The following is an 11,369-nucleotide window of genomic DNA, read 5'->3' on the forward strand; positions in this document are numbered from 1 at the left end:
CAGGCTGAAGTGCCCCCTCATTCCTCATGACCGCAGCCAAGCTTGCAGACGCCCTTCAGCTGGAATGGCTGCACACAGGCTGTGAATTTCATTCCCCTTTTTCAGCCTTCCGTTCACCCCCTTGCACCGGCCAAAGAAACTCAACCTGCAGGCCACACCGAGGAGTTGGGAGACATCCCGACCATATATCACAAGAGAAGGCGGGGTGGCTGCAAGGCTCCAATGCTGCATTTGGAATTTAGTTAATTATCCTGTCGATGAGCTGTAGTTAGCAGTCATGCCTCCAAGGACTAGAGAATACAGGGCTATGGAGTAATTTCCTACTGTCTTCTTCCCTGAGCAATAAGGTCCTGCAGAATCCAGGGACACAGCCAAATTTGTACAGGGATCCTGCAAGCCTGGGAACAGTTATGTGTATTTTAGCTGCTGAAGCTGTTACCTGCAGCTCAGAGTTCCACAGATTAGCTACAAAAAATGGGGTCATTTCAATGGGCTTGATTTTCTTGTCTCACCTTTTAGTGATCAGTCAGAGATACTAGGCTGCAGGGAATGAGAGCAAAGAAAATGTTCTCACCCTTAGGACTGGTTCTCCAGGCTCACAGAACAAGTTCACAAAGGGGGAGAAACCAGTAAAATCCTTCCTGTGGCGTATGTACCCTTCTTCGCCAACCTACTTTGCATGAGAGCAAATGAATTTAAATACACTTGTACTTGCAAAACTAACAAAAATGGTATCAAGCTTAAGGCAGCACACACTGGTTCTCCTGACCTCTGCCCAACTCTGCACAGACCCTTCAGCACTTGCCCCGATGAACTCCCTCTTGCTGGACCTTCTCCAATACAGGTGCAGTGCAACTGGAAACTCTTCACAGAAAAGTTTCCAGTCTCCCTCCCTAGCTATTTCCTCGCTCCCTGCTCTCCTCCCCTGCAAAGTCCAGTTACCTCCAGCTGCTTGTGAGGATTTCCACTCTGGCTGCAGAAGCACAGCTTGTTCTTAAAGATGAGACTCACAAGAGCAACACGTGGGAGGAAGAATTCAGATCTGTGGAGACTGGAGGACCACAAGATTTCTAGCCAAGAGGAACATTACTGCAACACTGTCTCCATCGCAGCCCTGCAGGGCAGCAGCTACCTTCCCAGGAACTCAGAAAAGCAGAAATCCAGTTCGCCTGCAGTGATGTTTCCCAGAAAAATCAATTTTCCTGTGCTAATCCCTATCCCTCTCTCCACATGCTAGACGTAAAGTAAAATAGAGCAGAGGCCCTGACACAAAGAATTTGCAGTCTCATGTACAAACAATAGAGCTAGCTCATTTGTCTTCCTAGAGGGAAATAAATAAATGAATAAAAGCCCCTGAGACCAAATGTGTATTTTGCTGATATTCCATGTTGGCGAGGCAGGGTGCAACCCTTGCACACATTTCCCAAAGCAAAATGAGCTACCTGGTGTAACTGGAGCTCTAAGAAGAGTGCCTGCTGGAACAGCTCTGCTGGCCAGGGATTTCACCTCCTCACACCCCTGACTGACAGGTGTCTGGAGCAGAGACCAGCCAGGACAGAGCATCTTACTGGGATTAAGTGTGCATGCCACAGCCATTAAGGAGTCAGCTGTTACACTGACTGCGAGGGGCAGAGGAGGGGCGGTTTGCCTGCAGTTGGTTCTCCCAACCCTCCTCTGGTCAGGTGCAGAAGGGAGCGGCAAGGGGAGATTACTGGTGCAAAGCTGGCCAAAAACCAATTCTGAAGAGTTAATTAAAAGGAGAGGGAGATCACGAGGCAAACAGGCAGGGCGAGGAAAGAGGGTGAGCGAAGGCAGAGCTGCAAGTGAGGAAGAAGCGACTTGCAGGGGGAGCAGAGAACAGAGTTGACAGGCGTAAGGAAAAGGAGGGGACCCAAAGCATAGGTGGGGCCCGGCCAGGAGAGCCCTGAAGGCAAGGAAAAGGTGTCATCGGAGGCAAGCGGTGGGTACAGAGGTCCCCGCAGAAGCCTGCCGAGCAGCTCTGAGGGAGGGTGCAAGCGTGCACAGAATTGAAGAAGAGGTGGCAAAGGTGCAGAAAGGTATCAGCGGGACCGATGCCGGCAGGGAGGGCAGCTATATTCTTTCTCCTTGGCACAGAGGAGGGGAAGAAGGGAGGGATGCGAGGGGACGAGCGAGCGAAGCAGAGGGTCGGGGCAACCCAGGCACACGAGCACAGGGATGGTGGGGCAGCCCCCGGCACTGACCTTGCCATGTAGCCCAAGACGTGGGCCCGGATGACTATAGCTGCTTTCCTCAACTCCTCTTCCCGATCCTTCTCCAGCTTCTGCTCAAGAGCCTCCTTCAGGAAAACCTGACGCCACGGGGAGGAGTTTCAATAAACACAAAGAGAGGAAAGAAGTCAGTCCCCGGGAGAGCCGGGAGGTTCCATCCCCGGCTGACCAGCGCGGAGCGCGCTCGGCGTCCGGGCGCCCGCGCCGGCCTCGGCGCCTCGCCCCGGGGGGGCCGTGGTGCTCGGAGCACCGGGAAAAAGTTTTGCAGCGACGGGAGCCAAACTCTGCGCCCAACCCCCGCCTCCCTCACTCCGTGGTCAAGACTTAAAAGAGAGGGAGGGAGGGAGGGAGCGGAGGAAGGAGGGAAAGAGGAGGGAGGAGGAGAGCCTGGGCTTGCGCCTGCGATTAACCCTTTCCCAGCCGACAGCTTTCCCCGCACACGCCAGTACCGCCCTGCAGCAGGCACCGATACCTGCTGGCGTGATTCAATACTTTGCAAAGAAACTCCTCCGCGTTTCAAGGAAAGAGAGGAGCGTTTACGTTTCTAGACTCCGGGAAGCAACCTTAACGGCAATCCTAAGAATGGAAGACAGTTGGAAAGCTAAAAGCCCTGTTGAGGTGCAAAGCTGAGCCTACCCGCAGTCCGCCGGAGCCGAAGCCCTCCGCCAAGCGCCAGAAACTCTGAGGTGGAGATGCTTCTGTGCTAAAGAGGTCCAGCAGCGCAGCATGCGCTAGGGGGAACTGAGCCCCGATGGGAGAGGTCTCCAAGTATTACTGGTTGCACTTCAGTGTCCAGCATTTTAATTCTCAAGCATCTCCCATCACCTATAGGTCAAACCTCTGTTCAGTGCTAAACGCTTGCGCGAGGGATGACGGTGCTATCTTAGGAGACAAAAAAGATACAAGCAAGATAAGGGCATGTTTACAGGAATTGAGCTGACATATCTGAGCTACTTTAAGTCAGCTGGCTTGCACTATGTTAGCACAGGGTTCGGCACAAACTGCTGAAATAAATGCTTTGCTTTTTGAGATGGACTGCAGCATGCATGGAGCTCCATGGCGTGGCTAGCGGTACCCACCCTAGAGTAAGTTGGCTAAGGTATGTCCATACAAGCTGCAGTCCCAGCAGCAACTGCCATATGGCCATGCTCGTGTGACCTGCTGCCTGACATTGGCTAAATCACTGCCAGGGCCAGCAGCAGAATGGACTACACTAGAAAAGTGCTGCCCTACTTGTTAAAGCACTGCCACGAACACAGGCTGTGAGCTGACACTCATCAATCTGCAGAACTACATTAATCAGTAAAAACTCCTTACAAATTTATTGGATCCATGCAGCTATGCTGAGAGTCCAGAGGGATGTTCAGAGATTTGAACAGTCATTTAGTCCAGTGTTCTGCACAAACTCTCCCTCTCCCCATTTACCTCCCCTTATGTCTCCGTATACCTTCCCTTCCATCACTGCTTTTGGCCTCATCATTTATTCAGGCTCTTTTTTCCCCCTGCAATGGCCACCATGTACTGAAAGTTCTCCTGGAGTTAGTACCCATAGCCAGTGGCTTCCCTGGACTCGAACTTCTCCTGGGGAGCCATTTCCATTAAGACGGTCTTAAATGAGCTGTTTTGGAATGACTAAGTAACCGTGGGTAGCCTTAAAAGAAGGTTCATTATCCAGGTACTGCCAACCATGAAGCTGGCATCCTTCCCTGCAAGTTGTACATCCACTCCGTCTGTCAACTCAACAATCTTTTAAAGACTTCTTTGAGGCAGGGATTGCTCTTTCCATTACATTCCAGAACCAAGCAGCAGTCACCCAATTTCAAGAATGCAACCAGCAAAACACTGTCTCAGTCCATTATCTTCATCAAATTGGAAATATTCAGTCCATCAGTATTTCCCTAGCAAGCACAGACTTTGCTGTGCCAGTAAGGAGGGGGAAAAACCCCTAACTTCAGGGCATGCAGAGTTCAACAAGACCCAACCCTAATCCTATAGGGTTTTCTACATATGCTTGAGAGTGAAAGGTTAATCTCAAATAACAATATCTAGTTATAAGATATTAGCATTTTGAGGGGGTTTTTAGACTCCTGTAGATGACAAGGAAGAGTAAAATGTATTCAAAACCACAAATATTTTTAATGCCTTGTGGAAATAACTTGGAAGATGGCTGTTTCTTTGTCATAATTCATAATCACTTTCTGAAAACATGACATCGCTTTCATCTGAGGAAGGAATGATTGAACAAAACATACGTGATAACTTCTATCATATCTGCTCATATTAGGCACTGGCCAAGTTTTAAACCACAGTGCAGCACCACAGTGTTTCTCACACAACTTCAATGCCTGCATGCACTATCAGTGCAACAGTGAACATGTTAAGGTTAGGTGTAGATCAGCAGACACAAATGTAACTGTGTGTGCACCCATGTGTACCTAAGTGGGATCATATGATTCTTGGGGACAACAGAAAAGCAGGAAGTGGGTCACTGTGACCTGGATGCCAAATAGTCTACAGAAACCTCCTCCTTCAAACAGGCCCTGCAAAACAGCAGGTTGAAATGTGGAAATGAATGCTTTCAAACAGCAAGGATTACCATGTTCAACAGCTGTAGGAAATCTGTGTTGTGGGTATGGGCAAGTATGGCAGAAGGTCCAGGCGCACTGAAGAAAGGGGCACAGAAGCTGCTGCTCCATCCCAGCACATCCCCAGTGAAGACAACGGCACATTAGCACAAGTTCTTCCATCGTCGCACTGCCTGTTTGCATCCAAGCCCTCATCTCTGCCATGCCACCAGATAAAACCTGCCTTGTATACATTAATACCTCTTATAAACATTAGTTTGACAATTGCCTGCACAGCAGCTGCTCTATTCTTAATGAAAAACACAAAGATCATCCTGCCCTTCCTCCTCTATTTCCTTTCCCAAGCTTCACAATCCACTGCACTAATTCACAGACTCTTTTCCTTCCTCCTCCAAACAATTGCTAGGGATATAATTATCCTTCCATTCATTTTGCAGGAAGTATTCCCCCTTCTATAAGCCTTGCTCTTCACCCACCCCTTATACTTCTTCCTAGGTTACATCCCCATTGGCCTGTCACACCTCTTTCAGTAGCTAATCCTGACTCCATAACCCAAGGTTAGTTCTGGGAATTGCTACCTGGGTACCCAGAGCTGCACTTGTAGCAGCAAAAGTGGCAGCAAGGGCACACAGGGGACTTCCTCTCCAGGACAATGACCTATACTCTGTGCCCTTTAGCTGGTAGCTTTACTTCACCCTTACCTGAAAGCCTCTGGAAAAATTAGGGCTCTTTTCTTCATCAACCCAAGTATTCCAGGCCTGTGTTACCTAGCATCAGCTAAAACGTGAACGCAGACAAAGGACTCTGTAATCCAAACCCAAGACACAACAGCTGCAGCACTGCTCTGCATGGCCTCACCTTGGCATCTGCTTTCCCAGGGGCAGGCTTTCTGGAGGCATTGTCACAAAGTGGAGTTGCAAGAGGGGTCTCCAAGGGAGCAATGAAATGGCTTTGCCACCATCTGAGTGTGGGAAAGAACGTCAAGCAACTCATCTGAAGAATGAAATGGCAGGGCAATGGCGACAGCACCTTGGAGCAGCCACGGGCTGGCCAGCCATTCAGGATGGCAGCAAGGGTGGAACAGGCCAGGACAGCCTTGGAGCGATATATCCTCTAGAATAAATAGAACTCCTGCCCTCTACCAGGATACACATCTCTAATCCAAACTTTGCCGAATATCAAATAACTTCTACAACCAAACAAGATGCTCAACTGCTTCCCAACTCCTTTCAGTTTTCCTTCTCAGTCATAAAGAAATAAGGAGATACAAAGACTGCCATTCTTAATCATTTCTTTCTTCCCACAATCTTCAGACCCGACAGCAACCAGTGCCCTAGCAGAGAGACTGCTGCTTACCAACATGCCGCATACAGCTCTTCAGCCAAGTTTTAGTTTATAGGACACAATTGTTCAAAAAAAATAAGAGTACATCCAGTGTTTTGGCAAAATATGACACATTTTTTTTGCCACAATTTACCACCTATATTGTTTTTCAAAAAGAATTTGTTTGAGCAGGTCAAGGAGTGAGTGAAACCAGACAGATGGACTCAGTCCTTCAGCATGCATAACAGGGACTGAAGAGAAAGGGATCCTATTGCTGCCAGGAGCTCAAAGCAGCCTGGATTTCCTGCTTGTCATCAGTCTGTTGTAGTCCCTGGACTCCAGCGATATAGCTTATAACCTTTTATACTCTAAAAGGTGAGTATGTGCATGTGAGTTTGGTCCTCACATGCATTTCCCTGCTGCCCTTGCTGTAGCCCAGCAATCTTCCATCTCTTGTCATGCTAGGAAAAAAGTTCAAACTCCATGTTTACCAGCTCTAACCACCACTTGCTAAAGCTTCCCAGGCACAAGCAGCTCTGCAACACGTACACACTCCATACAGGCTTTAATACTAAAATGCCGTGAGACTGGCAGCCACCCAAGTAGTGTGGGTTATCTAGGGACAATAATGACTGAAATGGTTCCTGGTTTGTGGGGACCAGTAAGGAGACACCAGATTCCCAAATCAAAGATGGGGAACACTTTAATCACAGAGTATAAATATGTGCTGAGTGTGCTAAAGTGATAAAAACTTCTTTCCTGAACATCAGCGGAGGCATGTGAAGGAAGGCCTTAGAAACTTCAGGTTAATACATCTCCTTTCCACAGCAATGGCCAGTGGTTTCCTTGGTTCTCATGCAGAGTTCAGAGCCCAGACTACCAAGTGGGCTACCACCACTCCTCTAAGAAGGGGAGTGAGGGATCTTGCTCTCCTAAGAAACATTACAGTCTATCCACTCATTAAGAAATGATTGCTCGAAGCAACAAATATCATTATTTGATCTCCTGGACAAATGAAATGTGAGTATTCCCTAGAATCACTTTTGGTTCCATTGTGACCCTGGAAATAGTCTGAACTACTTTTTTGAAGGCTTAAGGGCAAAAAATGCAAGAAAAGTTGCTTTGATGGACTACCATCTGCTCTGGATATGGACTGCATACCCACTACTTAGAAACGCTGTCTGCACTGGACACCATCCATCCTGGAATATTCTTTGAAGAATTCACTGGAGTATGTGGAAAGCCGTAATAAGAGACAGTTTCCTCCTCCCAGATTTCTATAGCAATTTACCTCACAACACTCACATCTATGTCTGTGTGAAGCTGTCTCAAAGTTTGAAAAAATTCAGACTGAAACACCCAGCTCCCTCCCCATTAAATGAAAGATAATGGTACATTTCCAGCTGGATGTCTGGAGGAAAAAAAACCAAAACATAACAAAAAGCCCAAAATCCTGACTATACCAGGCAAGAGAGAAATGTTAAACATTCACCAAAACAGAAGCAAATTCTGAATTATGCAAGTGGGGAGAAGCATCTGAATACCTTTTCCTAAAAAATGTATGCTAGCATCTGGGCTAACTGCACAAACCATCAGCTGAGCTTCCACAGCAGAAAGCTGTCACACATCTGGTGATCTAGCTAGCTATTCACAGTTTAGATACATACCAAGCAGCAGCTCACTGTCTCCTTCAGGAATTTTGGTTACCCAAGCAGAGTGAAGTATTTGGCCCAAGAGGCAAGAGTTAATGGCACACATTGCAATTGCATACAATGACACCCATGCTTGTTCTCCTTGGATCCTTAAATTGGATCAGACACAACAAAATCAATCTGGCTTGGTCAATGAGAAGGAGTTCAGACAAAATCAAAAAGCCTTCTGCATCTGTAGGTACATAATATGGGAAATATTTGAGATCCTACAGGTCAGTGGCATAGTCCAATGCATTTAAAGGGCCATCACAACTTTGCCCTTTCTACTGGCTTGAATCTCACCAGATGCAATTGCATCACCTTGCAGCTGGAACAAAGCCATACCCCTGCCCCAGACTGATGAAGTACCTTGGTTTTACCCAACTGCCATTCCTTCTTGCTGCTGTCGTAGGTCTGAAGAAAGCCTGCACATACAGCTTTGCTGTTGTCTGAGAAACTTGGCCCCTTCACAAGCATCTTGTACCTAAGAACAAAACAAAATCTCATGAGATTATGTATGACAGTAACCCGCCCCAATCTTTTAACTCTAATTATCCTCCTCCCATTAGTCCTTCTTCCTCTGGGACCTCCCTTCTTCGTGTTTGCCTTCCAATTTGGAAATTTCCATCCCCCAACCTTTATCTGTTCCTACCACACTGGCAATTATTGTTGCAATCCCAGTAATAAAATACAAACTCAACAGTATTTTTCAGTAAAGAACAACTGTCTTTCTGAAACATGTGCTTTCATCAGACACAAGTTATTTTGTTCAGTATAGGGGTGGCATTTAATGCTCCAAGAGACAAAAGAAGCAATGTTCAATGCTCCATTCTAGCCTTAAACGTCAAGAAATCCTTTTGATGCAGCTAATTAAAAAAATAATCAGTCTCAGTCTTTCCAATATTAATCATCCACTATACTGTCCATTAAAATTTGCTTCAGCCTGCCAGATTAAAGGTTTTAAGTATGATATTTTCTTCTTACATATTATGACCAGATGGGTTTCACAGCATCACACAAGCAAATCTATGGCAAAGCTACAGAAAAAAAAAATTAAAAATGGACCATCTGGCTATTTTTCCATTCTGACTTTTACACTAAAGGCAAGTCTCCAAAAGGTCTTCCAAATCAGTCTATGATATGGGCAATTAGGGCACGGTTAGAAAAACATCCCACAAATGATCCATATCAGTAACAGCAGTTATAGAGGAAACAAATATATAGAATTGTATACCTTGGGGCTGTTACAGCATGTGGTACAATGATAGCAATTACCTGCTGAGAAAGTCCTGGAAAAGGCGCCGTATAGGGAAACCTGCTCTCCGAACCTTCACTGTCTCCAGCATCCCTGAATAGCGGAGCTGATTTAGCACCACATCTGGATTGAAGAGGTGCGGCGCCTAAATAATGATCCAGATTAAAAAACAAATAAGAAGAGAGACAGAATAAGTGCTGATCTTGATATTACTTCCTTGCTGACTTGAACAGTGACTGTTCCTCTGAGCACAGACAGTCACAGGTTGTATATCCGCCTCTCTGTAGAAAGTCAACCCTGCATATTTGGGCATGCCAGGTGAAAAGGGGGAAGTTTGGGTCAAGGGGAAAGCAGTGTCACAACACTGCATAGTGCAGAGAAAGGGATGAAAGGGAGTTGGGCAGATCCTGAAAAAAAGCAGTCTGCAGACTGCTGTCATAGTCAGATCATGGCAGTAAAGCAATGATATAATGCATTAACACATACAAAATGCAGAATGTTGACTCGGTTCCCTTTGCAGTCTCTCTCCAGTCAAACTGGAGACAAACTGCAGAATTCTTTTCTGGCATAAAACCCCCAGCAGGCTTTCCTTTGCCATATCATACACAATTTCAAAACACACAAAGAAAACGATCAGTTCAGAGCTCCCCACCCAATCTAGTTAGCAGCATATCCTCCCGTCACAGTTCACAATACAAGCGAGAGCCAGCCTGCCTCTAAGCACTGTGACTTGCTCATAAAGCGTCCACCTCCTCTGTCTCAGAGCCAGGGATCTGCAGGAGACGCTTCCTACCACACAAGCCCTGCATTCCAGAACAAATTGTCTACAGGCACCACAAACAGGAATGATTGCTTCTTCTACCACAGCTCTGGGCTCTGCACAAGCCTGGTTCATCTTCCAGGCTTCATAAGCACCGAAAGAGCTGGGAATGGCTATATCATATCATACTCAGCATGCAGTCTTTTCATCTGATTACCAGAAGGAAGGTGTATTTTTCCTCAACTATAAAAAAAACTAGAAAGAAAAAAGGAAGGTGAGGGGGGAACTGCTCTTATCCTCAGTTTGGACCATGATAGAGGCGCCTCTCAGGTGTCTGTGCAAGTGAGTGCTCATGAAGATCTGTCACATGCATACATTCTGCTGGAAGACAGACTTGCCTTTTCTGTATTTGGTTTGATGCAGCGGATGAAGAACGGGTTGGAAGTACTAAGCGTGGCCATCAGGGAATGGAGAGAATCCTAAAAAGCAGGAAGACAAAACCCAAAGGATCAGTCACTACAGGAGGGAAAGAGACTACATTTGATGCAATAGGGTCTTCATGCAGCCCTCCCATTCCTAATGTCTGTTGACTCTGCCTACCAAAACTTCAATAACCCAGGAGATCCTTCCTGTCCAAAACATACCCACACAGTTAGTTTACTCTAACACTGTTTACGTGACCATCCTTGTTCTCAGAGCTGTATAATTGATGTTATTTTTACAAGTGTCTCAAACTTTAAACACAGGAAACTAGAACTGTGAAACTTACAGAAGGTTTGCAGACAATCTAAGGGGGTGAGATTCATACCTGCAAGGTCCCCCCAATAAGGTTTTATTAGAATTGCCACTATACCTGTAAAAGATGTGGCCTAAAAGGACACGTACACTTAGCTAAAACACCAAACCAACACGAAAGATCAAAGAACCTCAAGAACCTCATATACTTAGCAAAGTATTCTTTTCCTCTGCTACCCTGCTCAGGCTTAGCATCTCACATTTTACACCAGACAGAAATCCTTGGGGCAGTGACACTTTTTTTAGCGCTACAAAATTCCTGCACATTTTCAGTGCTGGACACAAAACAAGGATGAATGACTCCTCTTGGCTGCAGGCCTTGCTTTACCCATCTGCTCCTCCCTAGAAGCCTGCTGCTCTCTTGGAAAACATCCTACCCTGAACTGGGAACTGACAGTTGGTCTGCGCCTCTGGGTGCCCATCTTCAGCGTCTCTTCACTGCAGCGGCTGCAGACTCTTTCAAAAAGGTCATAGATGAAGTCCAGCCTAAGGGAGAAGAAAAGAATTAAAGAAGATGCAAGACACCCACCACCTGTGAGACGATGGCTCTCATTCTCAGCTACTGCCCTGTCCCAGTGTGAAACACCTCATTTTTATTCCTGCTGTGCCACAGAGTGGCTGCAGGAGGCAGTTCAGCTGGGCACTTCAGTGAGGAAATTAACACTTTCCATGTGGCTGCCCAGACTCTGTGGGCTGCCCTGTATGCCACAC

General features: G+C 46.6%; 1 protein-coding gene across 1 annotated transcript in view; it reads right to left on the reverse strand.

The window, feature by feature from the left end:
• The window catches only part of LOC104833043 (unconventional myosin-X-like), a 103,841-nt gene that overhangs the window by 32,523 nt on the left and 59,949 nt on the right, over positions 1-11,369 (reverse strand). Inside the window, exons 18-22 of the mRNA XM_010569553.1 lie at positions 11,036-11,144; positions 10,262-10,342; positions 9,124-9,248; positions 8,218-8,332; positions 2,223-2,329 (exon numbers count right to left, since the gene is read on the reverse strand). Of these exons, the coding sequence (XP_010567855.1) occupies positions 2,223-2,329; positions 8,218-8,332; positions 9,124-9,248; positions 10,262-10,342; positions 11,036-11,144 (537 nt within the window). The remainder of the gene's footprint in view (positions 1-2,222; positions 2,330-8,217; positions 8,333-9,123; positions 9,249-10,261; positions 10,343-11,035; positions 11,145-11,369) is intronic.

This window comes from Haliaeetus leucocephalus, unplaced genomic scaffold (assembly GCF_000737465.1).
Source record: "Haliaeetus leucocephalus isolate CR32 unplaced genomic scaffold, Haliaeetus_leucocephalus-4.0 Scaffold1, whole genome shotgun sequence".
NCBI lineage: Eukaryota > Metazoa > Chordata > Aves > Accipitriformes > Accipitridae > Haliaeetus > Haliaeetus leucocephalus.